This window comes from Macaca fascicularis, chromosome 7, assembly GCF_037993035.2.
Source record: "Macaca fascicularis isolate 582-1 chromosome 7, T2T-MFA8v1.1".
Classification (NCBI taxonomy): domain Eukaryota; kingdom Metazoa; phylum Chordata; class Mammalia; order Primates; family Cercopithecidae; genus Macaca; species Macaca fascicularis.
This window is the reverse complement of record NC_088381.1, coordinates 52,667,845-52,682,507: the sequence shown is the minus strand read 5'-3', so window position 1 is coordinate 52,682,507 and position 14,663 is coordinate 52,667,845. Positions and strand designations below refer to the sequence as shown.

General features: G+C 51.7%; 2 protein-coding genes across 10 annotated transcripts in view; one reads left to right on the top strand and one right to left on the bottom strand.

Moving 5' to 3' along the window:
• Nucleotides 1-1,856: 1,856 nt before the first annotated feature.
• Nucleotides 1,857-5,794, bottom strand: LOC135971599 (uncharacterized). The gene is made up of 2 exons (XM_065547433.1): nucleotides 5,716-5,794; nucleotides 1,857-4,626 (listed from the first exon to the last, which is right to left on the bottom strand). Exon 2 carries the CDS (start codon nucleotides 3,232-3,234, stop codon nucleotides 2,569-2,571), a length of 666 nt encoding a protein of 221 aa, XP_065403505.1. The 5' UTR covers nucleotides 3,235-4,626; nucleotides 5,716-5,794; the 3' UTR covers nucleotides 1,857-2,568.
• The window catches only part of SIN3A (SIN3 transcription regulator family member A), an 88,195-nt gene continuing 75,531 nt past the window's right edge, over nucleotides 2,000-14,663 (top strand). For 3 of the 9 annotated variants that reach the window (XM_065547429.1, XM_065547428.1, XM_065547424.1), the window contains exon 1: nucleotides 6,116-6,401. The gene's annotated coding sequence lies outside the window, so the exon portion shown is untranslated. Of the gene's footprint in view, nucleotides 2,181-3,790; nucleotides 4,006-6,115; nucleotides 6,465-14,663 lie in introns of those variants that run through there. The other 6 variants (XM_073996402.1, XM_015453100.3, XM_005560124.4 and 3 more) reach the window with 5 other exon arrangements.

The following is a 14,663-nucleotide window of genomic DNA, read 5'->3' as shown; positions in this document are numbered from 1 at the left end:
TAGCCTCAAGCTCTATCAACTCTTCACACAGCAGGCCACAGGCTACTTCTTTCCCTCTACTACCCACACTGAATCATTCACCCACTCCCCTTGAGTCTTTCTCAAATACAGGCTCTCCTTCAATATTCTTCTCATGGGCTGGGCGCAGTGGCTCACGCCTGTAATCCCAGCACTTTGGGAGGCCGAGTGGATCACAAGGTCAGGAGTTGGAGACCAACCTGGCCAACATAGTGAAACCCCGTCTCTACTAAAAATACAAAAATTAGCCAGGTGTGGTGGTACACGCCTGTAGCCTGTAGTCCCAGCTACTCTGGAGGCTGAGGCAGGAGAACCACTTGAACTTGGCAGGCAGAGGTTGCAGTGAGCTGAGACCACACCATTGCACTCCAGCCTGGGTGACAGAGGAAGACTTCGTCTCAAAAAAAAAAAAAAAAAAAAAATTTCTTCTCACCCACTGTCACTGTTCTGGTCAATCCTGTTTACGTGTCTCCTGAAGTATTGGGATAGATTTCCCAATAATTTCCTAACCGGCAGCAGGCCCTCATTCTGCCCAATGGACGCCAAAGCCAAGGTCCTTCACATTCTGCACACCCCACCTTAGCCACATTAACTTCCTTTCCTCAATGCCTCAACAAACAGGTTTTTTTTTTTTTTTCCCCCACATTGTGTGCCCTGGCTCTAGGCTCAGCTCTCTGCAATACAGACATGTGGGGTAGCTTCTGTCCCTAGAAACTCCTTTTGGTTGAAAGTTATGATAAATAAAGCAAACGATGCAAGGAAGGATCTGAGTCAAAGCTTTGACTTGAGGGCTGCTGAAGGTGGGGAAAACTTTGGGATTGGGTGGCTTTGATAGAGAAAAGAAGCCTTCTCTTCCCTCGGCTATTCCTTCCACAAGAGACACTTCTGTAGTCTCCAAATACAGTAATACAACAGCCTCTGGGCCTCCCCTTGCTGCCTATAGATACTTCTCTCTCAGTGCATCCTCAGAACCCATCTTTCTGCCAGGGTGCCAAACATCTTACACTATAGTTCTGGGCCTGTGGGCCTTGTGACCGTGCTGCCTGCACATTCTGCTGTGCACATCCAAGAATTTTACCCAATTAAAAGTCTTAAACTGTTTGTTCCATCTCCCCACCCCCACTTTTTAAAATTACTACAGCCACATATGAAGGTCCTTTTTTGCATTTACCCCTTTGTGTCCTTTGCTGAAAATGACCTGCCCCTCCACTTCTGCTGGATGAAATCTTTAAGACCCAACTTGAATGCCACCTCCTCCATGAAACCTTTCCCAATTTTCCTTCAGCGAGAAGGAATCTCTCTTCTCTGAGCTCCTATTTACATACAAACTCCTATTTTCATACACATTCCTGCCTTGACTTAGTTCTTAACGTAGAATCTCCTCGGCTGAATCTGGAGCCCTTGGAGGAGTAGAGTAAGCATGTCATCCAGTCTGTATTTGCACCCAGCAGCAGGTACGGTATGAATGTCTGCCTCACCCACAGTAGGTGCTCAGACAAGTGCCTGTTGCCCGCGGACGCAGAGCTTCCCGTTTGCATCACTCATTTTTAGGCGCCTAACAGAGGGGACCGAACACGGTTAGGTCACACAGCCAGAGGGGTCTGCCCACTTCAGCCAGTGGCCAGGGTGCTCCTACCCTCCTCTCCTACCTAGTTCCAAATGGGTTGTGTGTGTGAAGGAAGTTGGGGCCGGGTAGCCACGCTGGCTCCTCCTCCGCGTCCACCCAGCGGATCTCCGAGTCCCAGAAGGCCTCCCTCCAGTCCGAGGACCTCAAGAAACTTGAGTCGGCGGAAAGGGAGCTATAAGGGCCTCTACCACGGATGCGTCTCCCACTCGCGTTTAGTTCAATTAATTTATTTATATTTTTTGGAAGGAGGGGGCGTTCAATGAAGGGGAAGAGGCGGGGCGAAGGGCGGAGGCGGGCCCAGGGTGACTGACGTGAGCGCCGGGGAGCCAATAGCCCGTGGGGGGCGTTCCCCCCATTCAGGACTCCTCGCCTGGCTCGGAAGGTATGTTAAACAGCTGCTTTTAATTTGGTCCCCCCAATCTCAGGCGTTTGGGGGGTTAGTCCGCCGGCCGCTCGGTCTGGCCGGCCCGACGTGGTGTGGGCCCCGTGGGCCCTGGGACCGAGCTGAGGGGAAGCTCGGAGTTCCGCGGCCGAGGTAGGCGAGGGACAGGCCAGGAAGGAGAGCTCTTGGCGCCGCCCGCTCGCCAGTGTGTGTGTTTCCCAGCCGGGCCGGAGCCGTGGGGAGGGGGTGGGCCCGGCCTGGGGTCGTCCCTGCGCCGGCCGTGTTGCCTAGTTTATCTCACCGAGCAGTCCGTTTCGGTAGGTTTTGGCGGCGGACTGGAGAAGGGGCGGTCAGGAGACCCCCAGTTCCTGTTGTGCCGTTTTTTAAAAAAGAAAAATATTAGAAAGAAAAGGGAGATTCCGCACACCGACTAGAACCGGGCCAGAGCTGCGGCGTGCGGGCTCGGCAGGGGGCGGCGGCTCGAGCATGGTCGGCGGGGCCCACTAAGCTCGCGGAGCCCGGAGTTGCTCGAGAGCTGGAGTTAGCGAGCGAGCCGGGGCCCGCGGCTTTCCTGGCTACCCACGCTGGACAAGGGCGGCAGCCGCCTCGAGGGTTTTGTTTCTGCCTGCAAACTTGGAGGGGGCGGTGGGCGCGCTCCGGAGAGGCGCGGGCACTGTGGGCCCGCGGTTGTTATGGACTCTGGGGGCGGGGGCAACACTGGACTTGCGGGAGGGGCGGCCGGGGGCGGGAGAGGCCACCGGAAAGATCCCCTGCGCCTCGCCGCTAGCCCCGCGAGCTGCCGGGTTTCCAAACTCCCTGGCCTTGGCGGTCGAGTCAGCATTTGGTGCCGGCACCCGGCAGGCCACGAGCCGGCAACGAGCTCGCACCGGTGGTACGGAAAACCCCCAGAAACTCGGCGGCTTCGCCCCGCGGTCCCGGCTGATCCCCTTGCAAACATGGAGCTGCCTGCTTCCCCGCCCACCCCAAGGCGGCGGCGGCGACTGCTGCTCTCTTCCCCTCCCCCGGCCGTGCCGCCGCCGGGCTCCCCCTTCCTGCGAGATGCCGCTGCGGACCGCTCGGCGCGGATGGGGCGGGGGCGAGGGCGCGGGCGTGTGCGCGCCCACGAGGGGGTGGCCTGAAAGGGGCAGTGAAGGTCGGAAACTGGGAAAACAGTCTCCACGCTCGGAATCGGGAAAAGGAAATGCATCAGCGGGCGGGGAGGGGCGCGGGGGGCGCGCCTGTCAGCCGGGATGGCGGGCGGGTAGGCGGGGCGCCGGCGGGAACCGTCCCGGCCGGGCGGGGCGACGCCGGGAGAGGAGGCGCAGGGGCCCAGTCCACCGAGCGCCGAGCGGCCCCTGCCTGCACTCCTCGGCCCAGGCTGTTTACTATCTACTCCGCTGGTGGCTTGTGCAACCCGCCTGGAGGGGAGCTGAGGGGCGGGCCCGTTTCCTCTCTCCCACCCACCTCGGGCTCGCCCGGAGGCCCCGCCTTCTCTTGTCTTCCACTGGCTGGACGAGACTCCCTTTTTTTCCCCTTCTCGGATGTGGATTGGATGACATTCTCCCGAGCTCCGCCTATCGGGAGGCCGGGCTGGAGTTTAAGTTGCTAGGATTTTTTTTCCGCGGAGGGAGGAGGGATGGTTCTTGCGGCTGACGCGAGGCGCAAGGTCCCGCCCCCGCCTCGGATTGGTGGGACGGGTAGCCCGGCCTCCTCCGGCGGAGAGAGCTCGGAGGGGGAAGTCCAGCCTTGTTCCCCGCCTCCCTCCTTCGCTCTTGAGCGCGCTCCGCACATGTGTGAGGCCCGCCTAGCTCCTTCGAACTGCCCTCCCGCCCGGAAGTCCTAGGCTCGGCGCCCTTGGCGAGGGGGGCGGGGAGAGCCGAGAAGCCACACAAAGGTTCCACCGAGGCTGGAGACCTGGTAGCCTTCGGGGTGAAGCCAGGGGATTACAGTGCGGAGTGGATTTCGGGAGCGAAGCTTCGTAGGTTCTGCAGGGTTTGAGATCTGCCCTTCGAGGCCGGGGCCAAGTACTCAAGTTCTAACCCTGTCGCTTGGCTATTTCCGCGCCCTTTGACTTCCCTAAGCTTAAGCTCGAGAACTCTGCAGACGCTGGAAGTGTTTGTTCTTCCCTAGGCATGGTAGCAGCTGTCCTTAGTTGGCTGTATCCGAGACTCTGACAACCTAGTACCCTGGCCTCGGGCCCTTAGGCGAGATCCAGCGCAGGTGGTACCCTGTGTTCACGGGAAGTCGTGGGCAGCCTAATGCTGGCTTGGGTTCTGAGTAGTTCTTGATACCATGGTGGGAATGCCCTGTGCTACTCAGTCTAGTGGTGGAAGGCGGAGCAAAGTTAAAAGTAGCCTTGGGTCAGTTCTGCTGGAGTGCCGCTTCCTCCTAACCTGGGAGCAGCTTGGCCCGGGGGTCGCTTTGTTGGTCTGACTTACTTTTAGACCTCTGTCCTGGGGCAGGGTTTGGCTACTGGCGAGGCTGCTTCCACCTGTCGGCTACCCTTGGAGTTCGCAATTCGCTGCTGTGGTTTCGCGGCTCGAAGCCATCGTTGGAGTGAGGCCCACCTGCTGCCAGAGCTCGTTCCTGGCCGTTTCCGCTGGATTGCAGAGGGAGGACAGAGTTAGACCTAGGAGTGGGTTCCCTGGGCCTGTCCCTTGGGGTCTTAGCTCTCCGGGAGGAGGATTCTACTTCTTCGGGAGAGCGGTAACAACGTAATCCCGTCCCCTCCTGGCGCCGAGAGAGCGCCCCCCAAAGTAAGGTCAGCGTCAGGCCCACGCCCTATTTGGTGAATAAATAAAAGCAAACTAGGAATTGAAAGCATTTTGTCTCACTGTGCGTTCGAGGCACTGTTACCTACACAGAGAGGGCACAGGGACTATTAACACTCCTGGCTAAGGAGAAGGTGAACAGCCGTTATGTCCCCAACTACGGAAGTTTTATCCCTTCTCTGAGTGTGGCATGTTCCAAAGGTTAATTTATGCTGTGGCCTGTTTTGGTCCTTTTCTCTTCTTTCTCAGTTCTGAGGATGCCTACAGATCCACCCGGGAGATCGTGAGTACCTTGTGCCTCACGCTCCGCCTTCCGGAGGCTTGCCAGGGCGGTGGCTGTTAGGGCCCGCCTCTCTTTTGGTTATCTCCGCCCTCTTAGGCACATTCAGCTCTAGGGAGTGCGCTGGCAACCCTTGGGGTTATGGGTTATTTCTCTGCCTAGGTCTCCAGACCTTAGTTCTGTACTGTACTTGACTGAAAGGAGTTGCCAGCTGCTCCGGATATTTGTGTTTACAAGGACGCAGTGTGTAGAATGTAAACTGCAAAGATAACTGGATAGGGAGGATGAGTTCGCATTCTCATTTTTTTTGTAAGAGAGTCCGCCGGGGTGGACTGCCTTTCCTTCAAATCCTAGGATGTGGAGTCTCCGCTGATGAGCTCCGCTCCCCCTCCTGTCTCGGGCCCTGGAACTCCGAGCTTCAGTCTCTAGTGTAAACATTCCACAAAAGGACTGCTAAGGTTCAGCCTCCTCGCGCAGAGCGGAATTAAGTTCCTTCCTAGACGGGCGCCCTGGCCAATGGAGGGTCCTACCAGTGCCAAGATAGCCAATCCAACTCTTGGGGCGGGGCCTGGCCCGGCAGTGCAGTAGGCGGAGCCTGTTTCACTTACAGACATTTTACCCCACATCGGTTACTTACCTTACTGGGGCGGTGGGAGAGCCAGGGGTAGCCTTCCAATGCGATGACCGGCGGAGGCGGGAGCCAACTTGTTAGGCCTGTGGCTGAGACGCTGCGGGGCGGGTTATGTGGTGTCCTCCAATGAGACAGGAAGAGCTTCCCCGCTTCCTCCAATAGCGTTGTGGCTCGGGGGTGGGCTTCAGCAGTCTGTCTCCAATAGGCGGGGTTGAGTTAGGGACGCTCCCCGCCAATAGGGGCGTGGAGAAGGTGAGCGGCTCCCTCTCCCCTCCCAGTCGAGGGGGAAGGGGCGGGAAGTCATAAGGCAGGGCTCGGTGATTGGCTCAGTCTTTGACGGGCGGGTATTGCGTCCTGTGTTGGAACGAAGCTGAGTCTTCCCCCTGCGGGGCGGGGTCGGGGGAGTGGGCGGGATTTCCCGGGTAACAGAGAAGCGGCCGCGGCGGTAGAGGCGGCGGAGACGGTTTCTCCATCTTCCCCCCTCCCCTTCCCCCCTCGGAGTTTCCCTCCCTCCCTCCCTCCCTCCTTCCCAGTCTGGGCACCGGGGCCTGTGACCGCTTGGTTAGCGGAGAGGTAGCTGGCAGTCCGCTTCGGCGGGCCTGTGCCCCGCGCCGTTCTCAGGGCCTCCCTGCTGAGCTCGCGGCTCACGCCGAGAGGGACACGCAGTGACGAGCGGCCGAAGCAGCTTTGCGGTGAGAGCACGCTGGGCCGGGGGCCGGGCGGGAGCCTAGTGGCGGGTAACGCCGGACTCGAGGGTGTGTATTTTTAGGGGGGGCTGACCTCCTCGGCTTCCCGTAGAGCAGACGGGCGGGAGGTGTGTGGCTGTGTGAGGGGGGTGGGGGGCGGAGCAGGGTAGCTCTCCTCGCGGGAGGGGGAGGAGAGCGTAGTCCCGGTGCGCGCGGAGGGGGGCGGGCTCTCGCGCCGCCGCTCAGAGGCGGGGCCGGCGCGCGCGTGCGATTGTGGAGAAAGGGGCGGGGCCGGCTTCTCGCTGAGTGCGGTTTGCGGCCGACCACCCCCTCTCCTCCTCCTGGGGTGGGCGGGGCCTCGGGCTGGCGGCCGTGCTCTTGCCTGCTGGGGTCGGGGACGGGTAGGGGGGTCTCCCGCGTGTAGATTCAGGGCGCGGCAGGGAGGGGGCGTGAAGTCTGAGTTTCTCCGCCTTCTCGGGATCCGGTTGGCCGGAGGGGCCGTACTGATCCGTGATGCCACTCCCCTTGGCCGTCCCCCGCCTCCCACCCCGGCCCTGGGTTTCCGCCTCCTTGGCAATGAGGCGGTGCTAGGGAAAGCCCGCTGTCGGGTCTGGCTGGGAGTCTCGCCGCCTAGGTCTGCCCCGCCTTATGTCTCCGTGGGGAGGGAGGGGCTCCCGCCGACTGAGAGCTGCGGAGGTGTCAGGACTTACTCTTGTGGCTCGGTCATGCCTTCTGCCTGGGGCACAAGGGCCCTATGCCGGAGCTGCTTTCTCTGTTTGCTCCATGCAGCGTGTCTGGCACCGTGCAGCTGGGAGAGTGGGAGCATGGTCACCCCCACCACCCTCCTGGTTGTATCTATTGGGGCGAAGTGCCTAAGGTCCTCTTGTAGGAGCGTGTGTGGCTGGTGCTGGAACCCTGTTTCCGCGGTGGTGATGGTCGGGGAGGGGCAGGGAGTCATCAGAGACTAGAAATGTGGCGGAGAGAAAACCTTTCTGGGGTTCTCTCGATGTTCAGTTACCGTGGCTGTATGGGGCGGGGCTTCCTTTGAGCCAATGGGTGGTGGGTAGTAGACTTGGCGTCTGTTTCGGTGCGTTAGGACTTTAACCAAGTTAGCCTTGAAAAGGCAGTGGAAGCTCCTCCTCTTTACAAGGCTGAGATTTATAACAGGAAAGTTGGGATTTACATTTTAATCTCAAAACTGGTCTGTTTATAAAATAGGTTTTTTTTTTTTAAGAAAAATTCAGACTTTGAATAAAATATTCTGATATCTCTGACCCTTGTAGTTTTGAATGCTTTCATTGTGCAGATGGTTCTACTATATAAACTTAGTTTCCTGGCCGGGTGCGGTGGCTCATGTCTGTAATCCCAGCACTTTGGAAGGCTGAGGCGGGCCGATCGCTTGAGGTCAGGAGTTCGAGACCAGCCAGGCTTACATGGCGAAACCCCATTTCTACTAAAAATACAAAAATTAGCTGGGCATGGTGGCAAGAGTCTGTAATCCCAGCTACTGGGGAGGCTGAGGCAGGAGAAATCACTTGAACCCGGGAGGCGAGGTTGCAGTGAGCCGAGATCGGGCCGTTGCACTGTAGCCTGGGCGACAGGAGCGAAATTCCGTCTCAACAAACAGAAAAAATTTGGTTTCCCAAAGAATTTGCTATTTAGGTAACTATAGGTGAGAAGTCTTTTCTTTCTGGTTTTATGTAATTATGTTCGATCATCTAGACCACTTTCTATTTATAGTATACATAGTACAGTGTTCTTGCCCTTTATATTTCAGAGTAGGGTGAAGTTGTGGATCAGGGTAGCCTTCTGTATGTGACTTCTGTAACGTTGCTCTCCAGCCTGCATTGGAGAGTTGCCTTAGGACATTTCAAATCTAACCTATAGCAGAACCACATTAGATGAGGTTTTTGCTTTCACTTGATACATTATCTTTTCCTATTGAGAGAAATTATTTCAATATTTTTCACATTTTTCATGAGAAAAATAAACATGGAACCAATGTTTATTTATGCAGTAATGTCTAAATGAGCCTCTGGTTAATTATCTGAAGTGAAATTCTAGATTTGTGCTTTGGTTAGTAGGGCCTGAGTGGTGCCCTGTGCTGTGTTTATGTGAAAAGGGTAGGTTCTATCTTGTCTGCCAAGGAAGTTGCAAAAGCAACAGCATTTTAGTTTAGCTAATGATGGCTGTAATAGAATTGATGGGGAGACAAAAAATCCAGGTGTTTTTTTCCTGATGCCATAAACAGATAGTGGAGAACTATTGACCACTGAGGAAAATTTGGTCTACATATAGTAGTTCCCATGATTTGCAGTGCTGTATACTGGGGAACACAGAAGAGTCTTTAAGGATTCAAGTAAGAACTTGGTTTTGCTGTATTAGGAGCGGTTTCATAAATGCTTCATAATCTCCAGATAATTATTTTATATACTATAATGTTGCTCAGAGATAAATAGCTTAGAAAGATTGGCACTTCGTAATTAAGAGGGTTTTAATAATTTACATACAGAGAAAGACTTTTTTTCTTTTTTAAGGAAGGAGGTGTGTAGTAATTTGACAAGATTCCTGGCAAAGTATAATTCTTTTTACATCTTCAGTGTAAGCAGACAAGACACTGGAGAGCTGTGCATGGCAGATGTTAGTACCCAGGAATTTTAATTGGAATTAAAAGGTTATGTCCATGGCATTCAGTAGTTCAGCATAGTGCTTTTCAAGGCTTTCTCACTTTTCTGGGCAATTCCACCAGCCAAGAGTTTGTTAAGCTTTACTTTCTGTAGGCCTTTAAAAAAAAAATACGTGGTATATGCTTTTTCAAAATACACCTTCTTTGCCCCTTGAATAATAAAAGATGATATTTATTGAGCACTTACTGTGTCACAGATACTGTGTTAGGCACTAGACTTTTTTTTTTTTTTTTTTGAGACGGAGTCTTGCTCTGTCACCTGGGCTGGAGTGCTGGAGTGCAGTGGTACAGTCTCAGCTCACTGCAACTTCCGCCGCCCGAGTTCAAGCGATTCTCCGGCCTCGGCCTCCACGAAGAAGAAGCTGGGGCACCACCACTCCCGGCTAATTTTTGTATTTTTAGTAGAGAAGGGTTTTACCATGTTGGTCAGGCTGGTCTCGAACTCCTGACCTCATGATCCGCCCACCTCGGCCTCTCAAAGTACTGGGATTACAGGCATGATCTACTGCACCCAGCCGCATAATGTCTTTTCTTCGCATAATGTCTTTTTTTTTTTTTTTTTGAGACGAAGTCTCACTCTGTCATCAGGCTGGAGTGCAGTGGCATGATCACAACTCACTGCAGTGTTGACCTTCTGGACTTAAGCGACCCTCCTACCTTAGCCTCCCAAGTAGCTGGGATTACAGGTGTGTGCCACCACACACCCGGCTAATTTTTAAAATATTTTTATAGAGATGAAGTCCTCCTATGTTGCCCAGGCTGGTCTCGAACTCTTGGGCTCAAGAGATCCTCCTGCCTCAGCCTCTCAGAGTGCTAGGATTGCAGATGTGAGCCACTGTGCCTGGTCATTGGTGGCAATTTCTAACTGATGTATTTCTTATTTGCCCCTTTTGCTTTTGTTTTCCTTACCCCCTTTTTGTCTTGTGTGCTTGTATGTTACCCATATTTTTCAGCATGACAGTAGACCCTTCATGAGTCTTCTTGGTGTCCTCCAGGGCTAGGCTTGCTGATATATGGTCTATTGGAGGATATGCAGGTCCACATCCTTTATTTGCAGTTCTGAAATGCAAGAATTTTTGTTTTTTGGTAAGTCTAGTTCCACAACTAATTTTGGGGCACAACCTGACCTGGGCTGTCCCGCATGATGCAGAAATGCTACTGCTTGATTACGGGGATCTACCCCAGCCCTAGCTGGGAGAGAGAGATGATACAGTATATGTACCATATTGCCTTTCTAAAATCCAAACAATGCTGATGACTCTCTAACGGGGATCTCTCCCTCTACCGTAGACTAATAGGTCTAGTGGCCCGCTCAAGGTCTCCACTTGATGTCTCCTCTTGGATAACTAAGAGACATTGTTGACTCTTCTCTGTCTTTTTCATATGTGGTCCATCAGTAAATTTTATTTGCTCTATATTCAAAATACTATCCAGAATTAGACCACTTGGGATCTGCATCTCCATTGCCCTAGTCAGCGCCTGTGCATCTCTAGCTTGGATTCTATTCTCCTTGTTTTGTTACTGCGACTCTTAAATCTCTTCTCAACATAGCAACCCAAGTGATTCTTTTGAAACCTGTCATACCTTGTCACTTCTCTGCTTAAAACCATCCAGTGGCTTTCCATTTCAGTCTGAGTATTAAACCTGAGTCCTTATTAAGATATGTCTGTAATGGGCCAGGGCCTGGTGGTTCATGCCTGTAAACCCAGCACTTTGGGAGGCCCAGGTGGGCGGATCAAGAGGTCAGGAGAGCGAGACCATCCTGGCTAACACGGTCTCTACTAAAAAAATACAAAAAAGTTATCTGGGCATGGTGGCATACATGCCTGTAGTCCCAGCTACTCAGCAGGTTGAGGCAGGAGAATGGCGTGAACCCGGGAGGTGGAGCTTGCACTGAGCCGAGATCACGTCATTGCACTCCAGCCTGGGCGACAGAGCGAGACTCCATCTCAAAAGAAAAAAAAAAGAAAAGATATGTCTGTAATTCCGGCATTTTGGGAGCTGAAGTGGGAGGATCATTTGAGGCCAGGAATTTGAGACCAGCTTGGGCATTGTAACAAGACCCTGTTTCTATAAAAAAAATTAAAAATTAGCCAGGCATGCTGGTATGTGCCTGTAGTCCCAGTTACTTGGGAGGCTGAGGCAGGAGGATTGAGCTCAGGAGTTTTAGGCTGCAGTGAACCATGACTGTGCCACTGTACCCCAGCCTTGATGACAAAATGAGACCCTGTCTCGAAAAAGAAAAAAAAGGAAAAAAACACCTGTAAGAACAAATCTGATGTACCCTCTGCCTGCCACCCTCATCCTAGTACCTCTCTGACTACATTTCTGACTAGTCCTTCTTTCGTTTTTCTTCAGCTACCCAGCCTTCATGCTGTTTTGGAAAATGTCAAGCACATGTGAGCCCTCACAAAGACATGAGGGTCTTTGGGTTTGCTGTCCCCTCTGCCTAGAAGGCTTTCTCCACTAATTTCTGCATGACTAGCTCCCTCACTTCCTTTACTCACAAGTTACCTTCTCAGTAGGTATTCTCTGGCCATTCTTATCTACAATTTCAAAAACTCTTCCTTGCCTTTTGTTCTTGATACCTGTCACTGCCTAATATTCTAAATATTATATTTTGTCTGTTGTGTCATCTTTCACTAAAGTGTAAGCTTCTTGAGGGAAGGAATTTTTGTTTACCGTTGTATTTCCAACTCCTAAAACACCTGGTGCATAGTATGTGCTCAGTAAATATTAGAGGATGTATACACGAATGAATGATTTGGTTTCCACCACAGACAGACAAAGCAGTATGTTGAGCATAGTAGAGGATACATAGATGGTTAAAGATGTTATGTGCCCATGTTTGTGTGTTTGTGTGGGAGCAGAAGAGCTAATGTGATAAAAGCAGTGTGAGATGTGAGTGACACATCCACCTGTCCTTTCAAGAGCCATCTTAAGTTTTATTCTTTGTAATGCTCTTTTTCTTTTGCTTTTCTTTTGCTTTCCCTCTCTCGCTCTCTCACTCTCTCGCTCTCTCTCTCTCTCTTTCTTTTTTTTGAGACAAGGTCTCACTGTGTTGCCCAGGTTAGAGTGCAGTGGTACTGTCTCAGCTCATTGCACACACACACATAAACACACCCAGCTTCAAGTGATTCTTCTGCCTCAGCCTCCTGAGCAGCTGGGATTACAGGCATGTGCCACTATGCTTGGCTATTTTTTTTTTTTTTTTTTTTTTTTGAGACGGAGTTTTGCCCTGTCCCCCAGCCTGGAGTGCAGTGGTGTAATCTCGGCTTGGCATAATCTCAGCTCACCGCAACCTCTGCCTCCCGGGTTCAAGTGATTCTCCTGCTTCAGCCTCCTGAGTAGCTGGGATTACAGGCCTGTACCACCCCACCCAACTAAATTTTGTATTTTTAGTAGAGACAGGGTTTCACCATGTTGACCAGGTTGGACTCGAACTCCTCACCTCAAGTGATCCACCCACCTCGGCTTCCCGAAGTGTTGGGTTACAGGCGTGAGCCACTGTGCCCGGCCTAATTTTTGTACTTTTAGTAGCTCCTGATCTCAAGGGCTCCGCCCGCCTTGGCCTCCCAAAGTGCCAGAGTGCTGGGATTATCAGCATGAGCCATGGTGCTCAGCCCCCCAGGCTTAAGTGCAGTGGCACAATCATGGCTGACTTCATCCTCGACCTCCTGGGCTCAGGTGAGCCTCTGACCTCAGCCTTCCAAGTAGCTGGGACTATAGGGGCACGCTAACATTAGCTTGCCCAGCTAATTTTTGTAATTTTTAAAGAGACGAGTTTGCCCATGTTGCCCGAGCTGGTCTCGAAATTCTGGGCTCAAGTAATCTGCCCGTCTTAGTCTCCCCAAGTGCTGGTATTGTAGGTATGACTCACTATGCCCGGCCTCTGGCCTCCTTTTTAATTTAAAAAAAAAAAAAAATTTTTTTTTTTTCCTTTTAGAGACAAGGTCTTGTTATGTTAGTTCAGGTTGGACTTAAACTCCTGGGCTCAAGTGATCTATGCACCTAAGCCTCCCCAAAACATCAGACTATATGGATGTGCCACCATACCCTGCTTATAATGCTTTGTTATTTTTTATTTTATTTTAATTTTTTTAATTTTTTTTTTTGAGAGCAGCAAGTTCTCATCATTTTGTTCAGGCTGGACTTGAACTCCTGGCCTCAAGCAGTCCTCCCACCTACAGTGTCTCTCTGTAATCTTCCCTCTGCTAGGATTATGAGCCTGACCCTCCCCTACTATTAATACTTAAATTTTTGTTTTATTTACTTTTTCTGTCTTTTATAAATTTTTTTTTCTTTTTTCTTTTTTTTTGAGATGTAGTTTCGCTCTTTTCGCCTAGGCTGGAGTGAAGTGGTGCAATCTTGGATCACTGCAACCTCCACCTCCCAGGTTCATGTGATTCTTCTGCCTTAGCCTCCCGAATAGCTGGGATTACAGGCACCCACCACGACACCTGGCTCATTTTTTAAATTTTTTTTAAGACAAGTGTCTCGCTCTGTCGCCCAGGCTGGAGTATGGTGGCACGATATCGGCTCACTGCAATCTCCCCTTCCCAAGTTCAAGCAGTTCTCCTGTCTCAGCCTCCTGAGTAGCTGGGATCACAGGTGCCCACCACCATGCCTGGCTAATTTTCTGTATTTTTAGTAGAGACAGGGTTTTACCACATTGGGCAGCCTTGTCTTGAACTCCTGACTTCAGGCGATCCACCCGCCTTGGCCTCCCAAAGTGCTGGGATTCCAGGCATGAGCCACTGCACCTGGCCTTATAGATATTTTGAAAGATTAAATTTCTTATATTAAACAGAGACAGGGTCTCACCATGTTGCCCAGGCTGGTCTTCCGGGACTCAAGCAGTCCACCTGCCTCAGACACCCAAAGTGCTGGGATTACAGGTGTTAGCCACCATGCCTGGCCTAATGCTTAATTTTTTAAAAAACTTTTTGTTTGGAAATAAGTTCAGACTTCAAAGAGAGTTGCAAAAATAATACAAATAAGGGCCCTATAATCTTCACCTAGATTCCCCAAGTGTATCTTTTAAAACCACAATACAATGATCAAATCAGAAAATTAACGTTGATAACAATTATTAATACATTTTGAATTGAACTAAATAATTTCCTGTTCACTTTCTACCTATGGTAGTAAGAAATGTCTATGTAACATCAGTGTCATTGAACTCTGTATTGCCCAGGTTGGTCTCAAACTCCTGGGCTCAAGCAGTCTGCCCACCTCGGCCTCCCAAAGTGCTGGAATTACAGGCCTGAGCCACCTCACGTGGTCTGGACTCATAGTTTTGAGTTTTTTTTTAAAAAAGCAGTACTGACTACTTGTAAAGATGTATATTTCGTGACTTTTATTTATTGGAGGTCTTCAAAACAGCAAAGAGAAAATTTATTTTTATTTTTAATATTTTTTTTAGATGGAGTCTTGCTCTGTCCCCAGGCTGGAGTGCAGTGGCACAATTTCGGGTAACTGCAACCTCCGCCTCCTGGGTTTAAGCGATTCTCCGGCCTCAGCCTCCCAAATAGTTGGGATTACAGGTGTGTACCACCACACCTGGCTAATTTTTGTAATTT